The sequence below is a fragment of the Asterias rubens genome, chromosome 5 (genome assembly GCF_902459465.1).
Source record: "Asterias rubens chromosome 5, eAstRub1.3, whole genome shotgun sequence".
Classification (NCBI taxonomy): Eukaryota; Metazoa; Echinodermata; class Asteroidea; order Forcipulatida; family Asteriidae; genus Asterias; species Asterias rubens.
Window position 1 is genome coordinate 16,098,823 of NC_047066.1, and position 17,013 is coordinate 16,115,835.

General features: G+C 39.9%; 2 protein-coding genes across 4 annotated transcripts; one reads left to right on the plus strand and one right to left on the minus strand.

The window, feature by feature from the left end:
- Positions 1-1,829: 1,829 nt before the first annotated feature.
- LOC117289890 (CST complex subunit STN1-like) lies at positions 1,830-13,250 on the minus strand. Of its 3 annotated transcripts, none has more exons than XM_033771083.1 (10): positions 13,216-13,250; positions 12,799-12,882; positions 11,789-11,884; positions 9,972-10,037; positions 9,459-9,617; positions 8,132-8,292; positions 6,528-6,674; positions 5,541-5,660; positions 4,676-4,754; positions 1,830-3,778 (listed from the first exon to the last, which is right to left on the minus strand). In XM_033771083.1, exons 3-10 carry the CDS (start codon positions 11,802-11,804, stop codon positions 3,618-3,620), a joined length of 909 nt encoding a protein of 302 aa, XP_033626974.1. In that variant the 5' UTR covers positions 11,805-11,884; positions 12,799-12,882; positions 13,216-13,250; the 3' UTR covers positions 1,830-3,617. The 3 variants fall into 3 exon arrangements, with proteins under 3 accessions (XP_033626974.1, XP_033626973.1, XP_033626972.1); XM_033771082.1 differs by lacking the exon at positions 13,216-13,250 and adding an exon at positions 13,050-13,208; XM_033771081.1 differs by lacking the exons at positions 12,799-12,882; positions 13,216-13,250 and adding an exon at positions 12,933-13,208.
- A 2,534-nt stretch (positions 13,251-15,784) lies between these two features.
- Positions 15,785-17,013, plus strand: LOC117290839 (alpha-N-acetylgalactosamine-specific lectin-like). The gene has a single exon (XM_033772399.1). The coding sequence runs from the start codon at positions 15,824-15,826 to the stop codon at positions 16,337-16,339; it is 516 nt and encodes a 171-aa protein (XP_033628290.1). The 5' UTR covers positions 15,785-15,823; the 3' UTR covers positions 16,340-17,013.

Below are 17,013 nucleotides of genomic sequence, written 5' to 3' on the forward strand. Positions count from 1 at the left end.
ACGTTACATCAGAGGGAGCTGTTTTGGAGATGGTTTTATTATACATCATGTCAGTTTGGAAAGTTGCTGAAATGTTTAAAATTGTTGAATAAGAAAACTTTTGTTAAATTTATTTAATTTTTTCGTGCAATAGCAAAACAAAAACTATCTACTAAAATAATTAGTTACATGTACAGTAACTGAAATAATTAGTTTTTTTTTAAACAGCTTTTTATAATCACAGGTTTTTAGGTAGTACGGTATTGAGTATACAGTGCTTTATATATGTACATTGGTGTCAGGGTAAAAACAAATTGTAGTCTTTATCCTTGATGCAAAACTAACATCTATTAAATCACTGCAGTACGCACTGCTAACACATACATGTGGGATTCAAACTGCCTCACATCTGCTCTAGCAATGTAAAGGCTGTGGGTGTACATCCCACCCAAGTTATTTGCCTTTAGATTTGTTTTCACAGATTACAGAAAAGTACTGAGTATGCCGTTTCTAAAACATACCGGTGGACGCCTAAAGACTATTTATTTTTATTTTGTATCCCTGATTAAAAAAATTCAGCTATTTAAAACGGGGCATGAAAAACTCACTAGGAAGTGGACTGCAGATAAAGCTTGTGGTGCGGATGTGGTTTGTCACAGTAGACAAATACAGAACATTATTCATGTGACACTAACAACTAGACCATGTTGACATGTGGAAGTTATGCCTTCACAGTCATGTGCACAATTTACACTTCCTCTTATGTTTCATGTTTAAACTCGATAGTGCAGAACTTGCCAAAATTAAAAACAACAAAATGATTTGAATATTAATTTTGGTTTTTACCCATACACCGATGTGTGCTAGCACTGTATACTCAGTATTTGATTTGACTTCCGTAAAATGTGAATTGTGTACAGTAATTGCTGTTGCTGGCAAAATCATGGCAATAAATAGCTGGTATGAGCTCAACATTTGACTTTAGCTGTAGAATTGTGGGGGTTTTCAGTTTCTCCAAAAAGAAGAAGTTAATAAAAGGCGCTGCTACTAGGTTTAAAATGGAGAGGAAATGACAAATTTAATGGGAGACTTTGGAATGCTAGGTGGCAGCAGACTAACCAGGTAACATTCCATTGTTTACGTAGTTCTGAGCGTGCGCACATTACCGAGAACAATAGATTTTACCTGGTAAGTCTGCTGCCACCAAGCATCTCAAAAGTCTCCTATTATTTGTGTGATGTTATCTTTTTTTCCTCGTGTGATTTGGGACAAATTACACGTCTCTAACCACTCGTTAACATGGTGTAAATTGCCATTGTAAAACCTGGCACTTCCTGCCAAAACTAGAAACTTAAAATTTTAAATTAATTGCTGGTCCCCAATGCTGGAACTACATATGTTCATGTATACCAAACCACATGCCCAACATCAACTCACTCATACATGTAGGCGTTTTAAATTTTAACTTGTTATTTCTCTTCTCGCCCATAAACTGTCCATTTTGTAGCATTTTTTAGCAGTGTATTGTATTATTGGAAAATGCGCTTTATAAGTCCTAATGTAAATTATATTATTATGTCTTTTGTTGACTACTACGTTCTGTTAATTTAAACTACATTCATCTGCTGCTAGATACGTTGTACTACATGTACTATGCATTTTCTTTGTAAATTGTTAAATATAAGGTGATTAATTATTCATGTATGTTTTCCTACAAATTGCCCAGACTTTGATAATAAGTGAATTATAAACTGTACCCTAGGGCTGATTTCACAAAGAGCTAAGATCGATCTTAAGCTGTGTATCAATCTTGACTCTTTCAGTGCCAAGGTCGTACATGTACATGTACTTTCATGTATGATCTATTTTCATGTACAAGAAAGCGCCGTTATCATACAGTACATACAAATAATAATAGCAAAAATGTATATTAGCGCCAAATCCATCAAAAAAACAATGCTCCATCACGCTTCAGAGAAACGTCTTTAAAAAATAGGCCTACATATAAGGTCTGTTGTACATGTATGTACTCAGAAAGTGTCATCATGGTATATGAGAGGGCATTCATCATCATCATCATTAGGCTGTGGTCATCAAATGTAAGATGTAGCCCTCCTAATGAGAGGACATTCTCAGGAATTACTATTGGCTTTGGGAAGTACAAAGCAACACAAATCAGCAAGATACATTTTACTATTAGCCTTTTTTAGATATGGCGCATGATAGTAGTGCACTGCATCTGCACCTTAGTGTTCTATCATTGTGTCCGCCATACCTCAAAAGGGCTTTTAAAATGACTTTGGGAGGTGGGCCTACAAAGCAACACATTGACATTTTGTTTGGTGAAAAAAAATATAATTTATTACATGTAAGTTCAAAACACACAAGTAAGTTGACACTGAAAGAGTTAACTGGTAAGCAAAATGTGATGTCACAATACAAATCAATATAGTGATACTGACAACTCGTCTGAAGATAAATCTTAGTGCTTAATGAAATCCAGACCGAGTTTATTTTGAAGACTGAACAATGGAAACAGTAGATGGGTTGACCCTTTAGAAGTCGCTTATTTCTGACCATATGCCCAGACATTGCTAATCTTGTCCCATGATTATCATGAACAAAATATCATGAAAATGAATAAAGCAGTGTTCGCACTGGGCTAATATTTTAGGTAACTTAACCATGACGCTGGGTAACATTCCGATGGGTTAACTCCGCACTTGGATTTATTTGACTCGGCTAAACTAACCGAGACCGTAGGTAAACTAACCGAGCTGGCCCCCTGCGTAACATTGAATAGTTCGATAATCACGAAAGTATTATTCTTCCATGACAAAACATGTCAGCTTCTTCGGGTCACGGACGGATGTTCGCATTGGACTTAAAATGGGCAAGTTACCCAAATGGCTCTGTTAGTTTACCCAAATTAAGTCCAATGCGAACAGGGCTTTAGACACAGAAATAAATGGTTTGATTAAGACTTGTAAATTCTTCACGTATGTTATGTTGGAAAATTTCAAGTCGGTCCGATACCTTTTCTTTGACTTATTTGACCAAAAGGAGGTCAAATGTTGTAGTGGCCGCTATGGGCATTTTGGTACAAGCTGCTACTGTCTCTAAAGGGTTACACAATATGTAACAATAAGTCTAATACTTTGTATAATATCTCCTGTAAAGCCTTTTATACCAGTTGTACCTCTTTTTGCACAAGAAAGTTAAACATGTACCTGTGAACTCTGAAGTAAAGATAACCAGTCAATACCATCAATCTAATAATATGCATACTAATAACAAAAGATTGCTTGAATATTTGAATCAACTGTAGTATTGTCTCATTTTTTCTTGTTCCTGTTATTACAAATGACAGTTGTAGAGTGTCATGGCTGAGAAGTCTAGCAACCGGACTCAAATTATGGCATTGCCAGAGTGTGGACATGATTCCTGGTAGAAGCTCCGGGGTGGATTTCACAAAGAGTTAAGACTATAGTCTTATCTTATGTTCACTCTTTTCTTAGAGTCTATGGCTTCACAACCAGAATAAATGAAATGAAAATGACATTTTGTTTAGCGATTGTAAGATCAAATCACTAGGCAACTTATCCCTAGGAAAAATGTCCCCATTTTCTTTCTCCTGGTCAGCTGAAAGGGATGAAGTGCTTGAATGTTGTGCTGATAACTTCGCTCTGTTCCTCCAGCCGATCTAATGCCAGTTTGACAGCTTGAGCTGAAATATTCTGGAAAGGGTTTAAGTTGTGCAGTCGGTCCATCACGTGCAAATAATGGCAGCCTTTCTCATCTGGGAGATAAAGTGAAGAACTTTTGTCAGCATCTCAAAATAGATGACTTAAAGACACTGGACACTATTGGTAATTGCCAAAGACTAGTCTTCACAGTTGGTGTATCTCAACATATGCACAAAATTAGAAACCTGTGAAAATTTGAGCTCAATCGGTTGTCGAAGCTGCGAGATATTAATGAAAGAAAAACACCCTTGGTCACACGAAGATGTTTTTGAGCAGTACAGCGTCGCCCGCCGCTGCTAAAACAAAGGAGCACCTGTGCACAAGGTCGTGATCCGATTTGTTCATTGTTGCCAATACGCGGCGCTATATGATTTTTGGTTGTCAATTTGTGTGATTTTTCATAATATTACACTTTCAAAATACATCAAATGACAAGGATCTATATGTCAGTTGTATAAAACAAATATTGAGTGGCTTTAATTCGTGGAATGGAAGGAACATTTTCGCTCGGTAAAATTTTGACTGTTCCATTTCACGAGGCGAACGGTCCAAATTTTACCTTGCAATAATATTCCTCCCATTCCACTCTGAGCCACTCAATATTTGTATACTATCAACCTCTCCCCATAATACTTATAATCAAGAAGGGTTTTATGCTAATAATTATTTTGAGTAATTACCAATAGTGTCCACTGCCTTTAATTTAGTCTAGGTTGGCACGCACTTTCCTAGAGGCTAAATGCCCCACCCCCTACAAAAAACTTTTTTGAGAAATATCCAGCGACAGAATGCAGCATTCTCCTGAAGATGATCAGAGCACACTGATTGAAACATCGAGTTGTCAAACCAGTGTTTCTTCTCACAACCACCACCACTCAAAGGAATTTTTACACATATAGTGACATCACAATCCCTACCTGAATTTATTATTTTAATTTAGTTCAGCTTACATTTGGGAAGTTGACAATCAGCTCTCAGAATTTTAAGGATCGTCTTTTCTAGCCATGAAGTCAAACTTTCCTGAGCTACCTGTGAGGGGCAAGAAATCAAATGGAAATTTAGATGTTTTTCTATACAAATAAGCTTCATTGCAGCTGAACCAGTAATTCTAACAACTATGGGTGCATTCGATTAGCTTCCCCGGTATGTTTGAATAGCTTTGACGTCATTCCAGGGGCTCAGCCGGGTCAGCCCCAAGTGCCCTGCTTGTTGAACGGGTCACTTGGGGCTTGCCCGAGGTGCATGATGTCACTACGAGAAGGCGAGTGATGATTCGATTAGCTCTTTTCAGGGGCTCACCCGAATGAGAACCACAGGTCGACACAGGGAAACTAATTGAACGCACCCAATGTTATCTACAATAAACTTTTTACTCTCGATGACTGGTTCCCTTGGGTGTTGCCCCTGGTTACCACTCAGTTGCGCATTTCACAATAAAGCCACAATTTTCACAGGTTTGTTATTTTATGGAAATGTTGGGATATACCGAGTGAGGATACTGGTCTGTGACAACTAAAATTATCCCTTGCCTTTAAAAGCTGGGACATGCTTTATATTTTACATTCTGTGAATTTGGACTCTTCTATAATAATGGACCCTTCCCATGAAATATGCTAATTACATTCACACATGCGTACAGACCCTGTTGGTTGGCAAACGCCATAGAGTTGTGCACTAAGCAGGCGCGCAATCGCGTCTGCGTCACACCCATTACCAGTGAGCAAAACAGCGTGATGTTCCCTCATTTTGCCAACCAAAACGTTAGTGCGCACGCGCTATGTGCAATTTACATATTTCATGGGAAGGGTCTATTACCTGGAACATCTCTTTTTCGTTTCCACTTCTGATAACTATGCCCTCTCTGTCTAAGCGGTCTACTGATTGTTTGATGATGTTACGGATCTGTCTGATGGGTGCCTTTCCTCCTACACTATCCTGGGGGAATGAAAGGCCAAAAAAGGTGAGTTAATTCAGCAGGATTTATAGCACTTTTATGCATCATGCTTCGATACTTGCATAACCATTTCAAGCTGTTATACATGGTTAAATGTATTGTGTTTTTTTTTTGTATTTTTCTTTTGGTACAGATTGTATTTCACCTTCTTATAGCAACTTTGTTTCCACACAAAGCAAAATATATTAGTTTAGGATTTGGGATGGTTCAATTTTCAACCCCAAACTATTTTAAGTTTACGAAGTCAGTTACGGTAGTCTTGTGATTTGAAACTTGATAAAACTTGGGGTAAATCAGTCTTTATTGAGCAAATCAATATACAATACATCAATAGGCAGAGGATAAAGAAAGTACACTTAAGCCCAGGTCATTTAGAATGACCAACAAAGTTGGCCATGGTATAGTGCAGGGCAGACAAAACAAAAATAAACGCAAGACATAACACCGAGTGAAAAGCAAATTAATGAGCAACACATATACATTGTAAGTTAACTTCTAAGAACAAAAACTACAGTTGCAGATAAGGTTGGTCAGTAGACCCCCAAGATAGTTCGTGGCGAGCATTCCATATGGTGTACATTGTACATAGCTACAGAGGATGGCAATTCTACTAAGTTCCTTTTGGAGAGACTTAGGAGCTTTGGTTGTAGTGAATGAGCAAATGTCCGAAATCCTAGAAGCGGTTTCAGGAGTGACCAGACCACGTGACCCAATTTCAATGCAGGTGAGGTTGCAATTGTACCCACACTTATAACTTGATGATACAGATCTACATGTATCGGTTTATAATGTGGCAGTTGAACTTTCGGTGCTCTTAACCGCTAGGCCATGACACACCAAACACTTACTTGTTTGTACTCCAGACACGGACACGATGCTATGTCCATAACTGCTTCAATTGTCTCCAATTCTCTCAGGAAGAAGTTTTGGAATCCGTTAGAAGGGTCTCCTAGTTGACTGCGCAGATAAATGCATAACCGATCCACCAAGTCAGCCTTTCAGATAGAGAAATATTAATAAATCATATAATAATAATAATAATGATAATAATAACCTGTTTTTATATAGCGCTTTTCACACCCGGAGGGCATCCCAAAGTGCTTATTACCCCTGGTCACTGGCCCTTAATTCACTCCTTAAGCCATCTCAGCTCCCTGGTGGGGAGCATAAAGCCTTGTGCAACATTGATATGCGCTACTCGGCTTAATCAATCACAAGAGACATCTCTGCCCTCACAGGTACCCATTTACACCTGGGTGGAGAGAAGCAATTATAGTTAAGTGTCTTGCTCAGAATCACAAGTGTCACAACCGGGATTCAAACCCACACTCTGCTGAACAGAAGCACCAGAGCTTGAGTTTGGTGCTCTTAACCGTTCGGCCACGACACCGCACAGGGTTGAAGCTAGACCAGTATTATTGGTGAGCTATAAATCCTTTTTTTCAATTTTATTCCAAAGGGCGAGCGAGCAAAAAATTATTCATCATTTCTGAGGTGCAAGCTTCAGGAAGGCATGATACAAGGTTTCCAAACTATTCTTGTTATGGGGCCATGCAATAAGTTGAACGGCCTTTTGTCTGTGTTCTTTCTCTATGGCATTTGATACTCCTTATCATTTTAATAGCTGTGTCTCAGATCTGTGCTGGGCAGCACATTGTATTGCGCTCAGAGTGCACTGCTGGGCAAAAATTGTGAGTTCTGGTGGGCAGGCCCGTCCAGCACCGCCCAGTGTGGCTACGACACCGACCAGAAATATCAAATTGGTACACAGCACACATTAAGACCTTGAACTCCATTTTTGAAATGGCACCGCAATTTTACTATGGTAGAGGGCACTTATATGAGGAAAATGTAAATTTGAGTTGGAAATTTGCAGAGGGCACCATGGCAAAAGCATATCTCAGCAGTGGCTGTGGTGCCATGGGTTTTGGAGCCCTGCACATCCTATCGAGAAGCCCTAACAAAACTGGACGGGAATTACTTCATGTAAGGCGAGAACAACATTACAGAGTTTTTTCCACAAAAGCTTGCTCCTCTCGACAGTTCTCTGAATGGTTTCCACTCTCCGAGTACATGTATCATCATTGTCACTCAGATATCACGCTAAATTCAACCATACAGAAGTAGCACTACCAGATTCAGGGGTGGGTTTCACAAAAAGTGAAGACTAAACTTATCTTGAGTAAGGACGAGTTACTCATTCTAGCTTAGGACTAGACTTGAGTTTTAAATAACACCTAGGACTAGTCCTAAGTTATAACTATCTGTGTGAAATTGACCCAAGGACAAGCATGACAAGTTCTCTATCTTACATGACTGGATTTTGCAATAGTGCAATACTCTCCTCTCAGTCCACCGTATGATCTTGCGTCTTTTATTTTATTTTCGAGGTGGTGTATACTATAAATGATTATTCCTCTCTCTGTTTTAAATTTTCTCCAAAACAACTGACCTCCCTTTGGACTCCGCTCTCTGATTCTTCAGACTCAAGTCGCAACTGACTTGTAACAATGCTTGGGAGAACAAAAGGCCGATCATACACATTCTGGTACATGTTAGGTAGTTCTTCCATGCGGTATATCTCAGCTTTGCAGGACTGATCTTCAACTTTTCCTGCAAAAACAAAGAACCCCCGAAACATGCATAATGTATTCAGTTGAGTTTATACCTCATAGCATACTCTTTTTGAGCACTTGAATAGTTTCATGAGACTTGAGTACTTTCATATTTCATGACTTACTTGACTATGTTTATACTAAAGTACTTTCTTGAGTACCTTCATGAATTATTAGCCAGTGGTCTGGATGCTATATCAAGGCAGATGTGAAAGAGGAAGCAGGCAGGGGTGAGAAACTGGTTTATTTTGATGTGTGGCCTAACAGTTATAACTGAGATGAGGGTTTTTTATACATTGTGGTTGAGACAGAATTACTGACCAGGTTTGTTGACTCGAGTTGGCCATGAGTCGCTTGATTTTTTTTTAGCAGTGACTTAACTTGGACTTGCACAAAAATTACTTGTGCCTCGACTTTGAGTTGGAAATAATGACTTGACTTGTTACCAACATAAGTCATATGCTACTTGAGCGACTCAATAAACATTTTTTTTTTTAATTACACATTGCATCATCAGACTTTGTTCGGCTAGCTGCTTCAACTTCCAACTTTAAATCTGGTCTTCTTTTTTGCTCAAGCCCCAGTGACTTGATACTTGTAATTTGAAGTTGATGCCCAAGCCTGACTGCATAATACAGCTGTATTCAAAGTATGTGACTTGCCTTGTGTTTGGACCAATTGTGACTTAACTTGACACCACGTGACGTCTGACTGCACCATGACCTGTGACTTAAAGACCCTGGACACTATTGGTAATTGTTAAAGACCAGTCGTCTCACTTAATGTATGTCAACATATGCATAAAATAGTAAACCTGTGAAAATTTGAGCTTAATTGGTCGTCGAAGTTGCGAGATAATAATGAAAGAAAAAACACCCTTGTCACACGCAGTTGTGTGCGTTTAGATGGTTGATTTCGAGACCTCAAGTTTTAACCTGCAAGGTCTCGAAATCAAATTTGTGGAAAATTACTTCGTTCTCAAAAACTATTTCACTTCAGAGGGAGCCGTTTCTCACAATGTTTTATACCATTAACATCTCCCCAATACTCGTAACCAAGACCAAGTAAGGTTTTATGGAAATAATTATTTCAAGAATTAAAAAATAATGACTCGTGACTTGACTCAGAATTTGCAAATGTTAAACTGCCAACTATTACACTTACTGAAGTAGGATGCAGATACCTCCACTCTGTTTCGATAACGATTGAGACGACCTCTGACATGGATGATGTCACCCAGCTCCATGCACGTTAACTGCTGCATCTGGTGGGTCTGTATTTTGTCTGTGACGAATTCTCGGAATGAGGAATCTGGGTTGACAGCTGTTTTTTTCAGAGAATTAGTATTTTGAGGAAAAATTAGCAAACTGTAAGGAACGGATTTCAACTTTGAGAGGAAAAGTCTATTTTCATACTGTACAGAGGACTTCCATTGAACATTTATGAAGGGGTATCAAGGCCAGACCTGGGGCAACAGATCGGCCATGGCCCCCATTTAATTCATGTATCTTGGTCTGAGTTAGTGGATTTGTTGGACAATATCTGAAGCTAGTATCCGTTTCTCAACATCCAAATTTTTTTTGAAAAATATATATTAAAGCTTTCAATTGTTGTTAAATGACAAAAAGCCTGATGCAAATAACATCTATAAAATAATTTATGTATATTGTATTTTACCTGCTGGTTTATCTCTCCCCTTTGGTTTCCAGCAACAGCAATTAACAACTCCTGTTCCGTCGTCGACTGAAGGTGGATATAAAGACAATTGCCAATAGGGGTGTTATTCCTTTCAAACAAATCCATTGATAAAACAATGATTAGGGCCTACTTTAGACATAGGAAAATTACATCAGTTCACAGTTTTATGGCAAGAATGCCAAACAGAACTGGTCAATTTGAATTGTTGATAAATGTGCAAACTCTAATGTTAGCCCTACAATCTACATCTTGATCTACATCAAGTGAACAGTGGCCTATGCGGTTAGCCCTACAATCTACATCTTGATCTACATCAAGTGAACAGTGGCCTATGCGGTTAGCCCTACAATCTACATCTTGATCTACATCAAGTGAACAGTGGCCTATGCGGTTAGCCCTACAATCTACATCTTGATCTACATCAAGTGAACAGTGGCCTATGCGGTTAGCCCTACAATCTACATCTTGATCTACATCAAGTGAACAGTGGCCTATGCGGTTAGCCCTACAATCTACATCTTGATCTACATCAAGTGAACAGTGGCCTATGCGTACACATTTAAGGCTTTAGTTTAAAGGCACTGGACACTTGGTAATTTTCAAAATAATTTTTAGCATAGCCTTGCTCAAGGCAGTCGAATTATTCACTCTGAAAAAAGACCGCCGCTGTATAAAAACCCACCCGTATTCACTGTGCGTAACATCACACGACACGATGCCCCCGTACACTATCCGCATGCGTCGGCCGTCAGGCTGACAGACTTGTAGGGTCTGTGTTGAAGCCACTGACCTCATTACTATAATAAGCGAAGAGTTCCCATGGTCAGCTCATTACCATAATGCCCGCGAAAGACGAGACATGTCTACATCACACACCACCACCACGGATGCTCAGCGAGCATGATAGGCGTGCGTGATTGGACGTCAAAATGAATAACTCATTTGCCTCACATCCTGTGTTGTCTGATAGGTCTGACGAAAGATATACATATTCATGGACTGCATACTAGCATATCCGAGAGCCCCCCCAATTTTGTCCACTAGTGGAAATTTTTCAATACAACACATTAAACCCGGAAGTTACAGACCCGACAAGGCTGTCGGCCTGACAGCCTCTGCATGCGGTTAGTGGTACGAGTGCGAATGACTTGTGTGCACAGTAGTCGTACGATGTGATCACGCACAGGGTATACGGGTGGGTTTACAGCGGCGTCTTTTCGGAGCGAATAATGTGACTGCCTTGAGCAAGGCTATTGTTAGCATAACAACTTACTTGGTAACAAGCAATGGAGTGCTGTTGTTAGTATTTAAAACATTGTGAGGAACGGCTCCCCCTGAAGTAACGTTAAAATATTTTAATTTGATTTTGAGACTTCATAATTAGATTTTGAGGTCCCGAAATCAAGCATCTGAAAGCAAACAACTTCGTGTGACCAGGGCCCTGCAGGGGTGTTTTTTCTTCCATTATTATCTCGCAACTGTGATGACCTATTGAGTTCAAATGTTTACAGGTTTGTTGTTTTGCATTTGTTGAGATACACCAAGTGAGAAGACTGGTCTTTGACAATTACCAATAGTATCCAGGGTCTTTATGTTAAAGAACCATTTTGATTGTTTTGATACTAAAGGAAGATGTCCAATAAAACCTGTGAAAAATTAGTTTCAAAAGGTGGTGGCATTTCTTGAGATATTGCTGAATATCTATGTGAGGTTAGGCACAAGCATTTTGGCTAGGATTGTGTGTCTTACAGTTATATCATCCATGAATATTGAGACAATGGTGAAAAATGACTGACCTCCATAGTTGAACATCTTTGCTCTTTCCTCCACTCTCACAATCCATCCCAAGATGTCAACTCTGTACACAGGATGGTTCTTATAGGCAAAGGCTCCTAAAAAAAAGAAAATAGATTGGAAAAACAGTAGGCCTAAACAGTGGCAATTTTGATTTTAAAAAGGAGACCCCATTTGGGTCTACTTGTTGTTTAGCCAAGTTGAAAAAGACTCTTCTACAATAATAAAATTATCTGACCAGTAATTTTAATTGATGGGCAAATCCCCAAAAGACTAAGACTAGGCTGTGAGCTAACTTGTTTCTCTTTTAATAGTCTTCAACAAGTCAGTTGCTTTAAGTTGCCACCAGGTACTTCCCCGAGTCCTGTGGGCAAAAAACCATGCATATAACTCGGGTGGGATGCAAACCCAAAACCCTTGCCATTCAAGAGTATGTCTTACCAAGTACCGAGATTACCCGGTAGCAAGAGGCAGGAATGTAGGTTTGAATCCTACCAAACCTAGCTGCAATAATGTGACCCTCCTCCCTAGAAAAACAAATAGGGAGGATGGTTACTACTTTATTACTTTTTTCCAGGACGAACGTGTGCAGATAATTCTCCACGTTTGTCCTGGGAAAAAAATATGCGCACGGTCGGGGACAACCATAACAATCGGCTTTGTTGTGCAATGGAAAAACGGAGTAGTTGGGGACTGAATTACGGTAAGAATTTATCTTTTTTTTCAATTTTTGAGATGGCGGAAAGGATTTTCTGTCGTCCCCTCGGACAATGAGATATCAAAGGACACATACATTGTGGAGCCTAATTGTGGAGAAAAAAAAGAAGAAAAAAATGTGATTTGCGATTACAAAATTCATTGATCCACGATTGAACCATCATCGTTTATGTCGTGAGAGATGTAACCCTATGAGGTTACGCCTACGGGAGACGATAGCGGTCGAAATCAAAATAGTTCTATTGAGTAATATGGATGATAGGTTATAGGTAGGACTCGGATCGGAGTCACCTACCTGTAACCTAGTACTAGCTAGTCGGACTTTGCCGAGTTTCCTTGACCTGTCTTGATGGGAAGATCATCTAAACATACAAACACCCTGACAAACAAACAAAAGAACACACTATGAATATTCAAAGTGAACATTACCTTTCCCCATCGGGTAGTCCAATAAAGATACAATATCAACGATGTAAAGTTTGACATGTGATTTGTACACGGAATCTGTATGCCAAAACCGATGCGGTACAAAGTCTAAATTCTCACCAGCTGCCATGCCTACTTTGGGGAGAAAAGCTTCATTTTGTACTCGTTAATAAAACTAAGAGAACTTTACACCAACGATATTTATTATGAGGCCCAACGAGAACGATGAAAGCAATCACATTGCTGGCATCAAAACGATATACTGATATAGTTCTGTCCTTCTTACAGTTTGTTTTGATTTTCCCGCATCGGGGTCAAAAGTCATTTGGCAGTAAGAAACAAACTACCAGTTGAGGGCGCCACACTGGCTTTGTCCCTTTTTTGCTCTTTTCAAAAGCGGCATGCGGCCGGCGGGCTCGATATGTCTGGTCCACAGACAGCCGTCGATCCCAAACTCTTCTCTAAAACTTAGTGTGGAGGGGGGGTGACGAACGAGGCCTAAAATAATTTGAAACCTCGAAACATCAGTGGGTTCGGATTGACTCTGTAATTGGAAGTCGGAAAAGCAACCGACCAGCGACGGAGGCATTAGAATGGCATAACCAAACTCCGCCGCATGGTGGCGCCCTCCTAACTCACCGTCTGCCTCTCGCTGCCTCAAGGACGGCACAACGCTGCCTCCACATTAGGATTAATCTTAAGACTTAGGAAATGTTAAGTTCCGTATCACAAGACGTTAGGACGCATTGAACCCATCCTTAGTTACTCGTCCTAACTCGATATAGCGTTTCGTGAAATCATCGGCTGCAAAAGTCGTATGTTTTTAAAAGGAGATTCGCAGTCGAATCCTGTAGCCGTATAATTTCTAGCCACATCGGGTCAATAGAGAGGTTTCGCAATCGTCGAACACAGAATACAGATACTGATACGTCCGACACTTTGTGTATTCACGTGACGCGTATCCGTATCGTGCTAGAAAATGTAGAAAATTGCTATTCATTTTTTAAGCAAAACGATGAGACCAGTGAACACAACACGGTCTCGATAGGTCATGTTTGTTAAAAAAAACACTCATGATGCAAACGCACTCAAGTGAAACACCTATAGTTTGCGAAACAAAATCCAACACGCGGCTCGTGAACGGATACGGTTAACCGTATCCGAAACCTCTCTTTTGCCCTGCTTATACCCCGTTCACACATGGACGCCGCGCGCTACTACTATGGACAAGTGTCCGCCGCCGAGAGCGTGGCCAATCACGGGGGACCATCGCGGGCCAAGTGGGAGGATCTCCATGGGCGTGGTTTGGTCGGGTGAGATCTACCAGGTCGGGAAGCTGCATTCTCTCCCCACGCGGCTTTTATAAGCGTAGCCGGGTCGCAGCCAACGACATTCTCATGAGTCCAGGTCACTCCACACAATGGTTCAGAACCACGGAACCGGATCCGGGTAATGGGTAATCCGCCTATCGGGAACTTATACCTCATTCCATTCTGAGTTCTGGTAAAACACGTTGCGATCACTCCACGTGTTAGAGGCAGTGGACACTTACTATTGGTAATTACTCAAAATAATTATTGGCATAAAACCTTACTTTGTAACGAGTAATGTGGAGAGGTTGGTGGTATACAACATTCTGAGAAACAGCTCCCTCTGAAATGACCTAGTTTTGGAGAAAGGGGTAATTTTCCACGAATTTGATTTCGAGACCTCAAGTTTAGAACTTGAGGTCTCGAAATCAATTGCAACCATCTAAACGCACACAAATTCGTGTGCCAAGGGTGTTTTTTTCTTTCATAGTTATCTTGCAACTCCGACGAACGATCGATCGAGCTCAAATTTTCACAGGTTTGTTATTTTATGCATTTATGTTGAGATACACCAAGTGAGAAGACTGATCTTTGACAATTACCAATACTGTACACTGTCTTTAAGTTGAAATTAGTATATCATGACGCAGTTTATGGTAAATTTGTAACGTAATGGTATTTTCGTCCATTAACCTGAAACAAAGCCCATGCTGCAGTTAACAATGCTAGAAAAATGCACTTGTGACACAATCTTGGTAATATTGTCAAAGACGATTGATGTTTCCCAACATGCATAAAATGACAAACAAGTGAAAATAATGTATGGGCCAAATTTTGACATCGAAGTTGATGAAAGCAAAATTGAATAATAAAAGACAACACACCCTTTTGTCGCACAAGGTCATTGTGTGCTTTCAGATGCCTGAAAACTTTCAGATTCAAGTTTGTAGTGAGAAATAACCACATTCACAAAAACTACATTACATCAGAGGGAGCCATACTATCAACAACTCTCCGTTGGTCGTGACCCAGTAAGTTGCTGCTTTTTAAATGGGTTTAATGACCAATTAAACAATAATTATTAGTTTGCACGTTTGCAACAAAGGTGATGATGTTTTCAAAAAATCACACTTTTGTGTAAAATGCACACAACATACCTCCATAATGTCTTTTACAACAATTACTAAAATCATTTTTGTTTCGCATTCAGTTTGGCAATAACCCCAAGTTGCCCGTAAAATATAATTTTATGAACACAAAAAATGGCTTGGTCTATTTATCGATAATTAATACAGTTATTAGTATGATAGACGATCAATTCAGTTGCAAATACTCTATTAAATCAGATACAAGAAAGACAAGTTGGTTGCTTGATAACAGTTGAACATTGTACTTTGTTACGATTAATAACTTTGGAAGTTTTGTCAATAAACAACATCAAAACCTGACCTGACAATCCCTTTAGTGCGTTGCCCCACGTTTCTATAGGCCTTTATTCATAGCTATAACAGACAAGATTATCTATAAAATAAAAACGTAGATCACGCTGCTGAAAAGTGCATGACAGACACTTGATCAAGCATCATGGCTGTCGTCTGGAAAATTTCTGTCTTGTTCTTGTCCGTCATATGTGTCTCTCACTCCGTGACGTGTCCACCTCTCTGGTCAAAATACGGTTCGAAATGCTACCGCTTCTTCGGCCAGAGGAAATCGTGGCACGATGCTGAAAAGCACTGCCGTGGGTTCTTCAACAGTGACAGCCAAGGCCACCTTGCGACCATCCGGGATTCCAGCACCAACGACTTACTCCTTGAGATGTGGAAAACTTCACTGATTTCCATTCAAAGCGAAGGGGATCGTGTTTGGATTGGGCTAAACGACCAAGTCGCAGAGGGTGCCTATCGTTGGATATCAGAGGGGACACAATCAATCCGCTGGGGACAAAGACCACCGGATGTCTGGCTTCCTGGCCAACCAGACGGAGGGGAGGGTGAGCATTGCGTTGACTTCTGGAACAATTCTGGCAAAATAGGATGGAATGATGAGAACTGCGCCAGAGAGAATGCTTTTATTTGCATGATGGGTGTCGGTAGTGACTGATTAATTGTAAGAACAGCATTGTCGACTGACTGCACAACACCTACATAAAAAATACCACCCCCAGCATCGACTTCAGACTTTCATGTCTCGACTATGCTAACTCTATACATTAATACTTTGAATGACAGACAGCTCCACATCAGGAAGTTCAATCACCAAGAGAAATTCTTTTCACACAACAATGTGTAAATGCATACTTCTGTTTGCTGTACCGTAATTGCATAATATACCTAAGAAAACCACAAACTTAATTTTAAAGGCAAAAGTATCTTTGGTTTAGCACCGTTAATCACCGATAATACGGAGCAAATAAGTATGTCCACGCTGGATGAATGATCCATAATAGGAATACACTTTGAGAAACGTTACTGACAGTAACACATCTTAAATCAGGATAAAACCTTTACATTACCACTACTTCGAAATGAAATATTTTTTCAAATATTATGCTCTCCTCCACTGCTGGACGGAAGCTGCTGTGTAGGCTCCAATTTAAAGTTTTTATTGTCGTTAATTTTAAGGGTGATTAAAGGCAGTGGACACATGGGATTCAGACGTGTGGTTAAACTAGCCGTTAATCCGAGCACCGCGGGTGTCCAAAACATAAACATCTACTCAATATAATTATCAGCAAAAAACCTTACTTGGTAATGAGAATGGGGAAAGGTTGATAG

Coding starts and splice junctions, on each gene's coding strand:
- LOC117289890 (XM_033771081.1), bottom strand. CDS start 13,059: ATGGCAGCTGGTGAGAATTTAGACTTTGTACCGCATCGGTTTTGGCAT. Junction 9,618..9,971: donor GGGGAGAGATAAACCAGCAG/GTAAAATACAAT, acceptor TGAAAAAAACAG/CTGTCAACCCAGATTCCTCA. Junction 6,675..8,131: donor AGAGCGGAGTCCAAAGGGAG/GTCAGTTGTTTT, acceptor TCTATCTGAAAG/GCTGACTTGGTGGATCGGTT.
- LOC117290839 (XM_033772399.1), top strand. CDS start 15,824: ATGGCTGTCGTCTGGAAAATTTCTGTCTTGTTCTTGTCCGTCATATGT.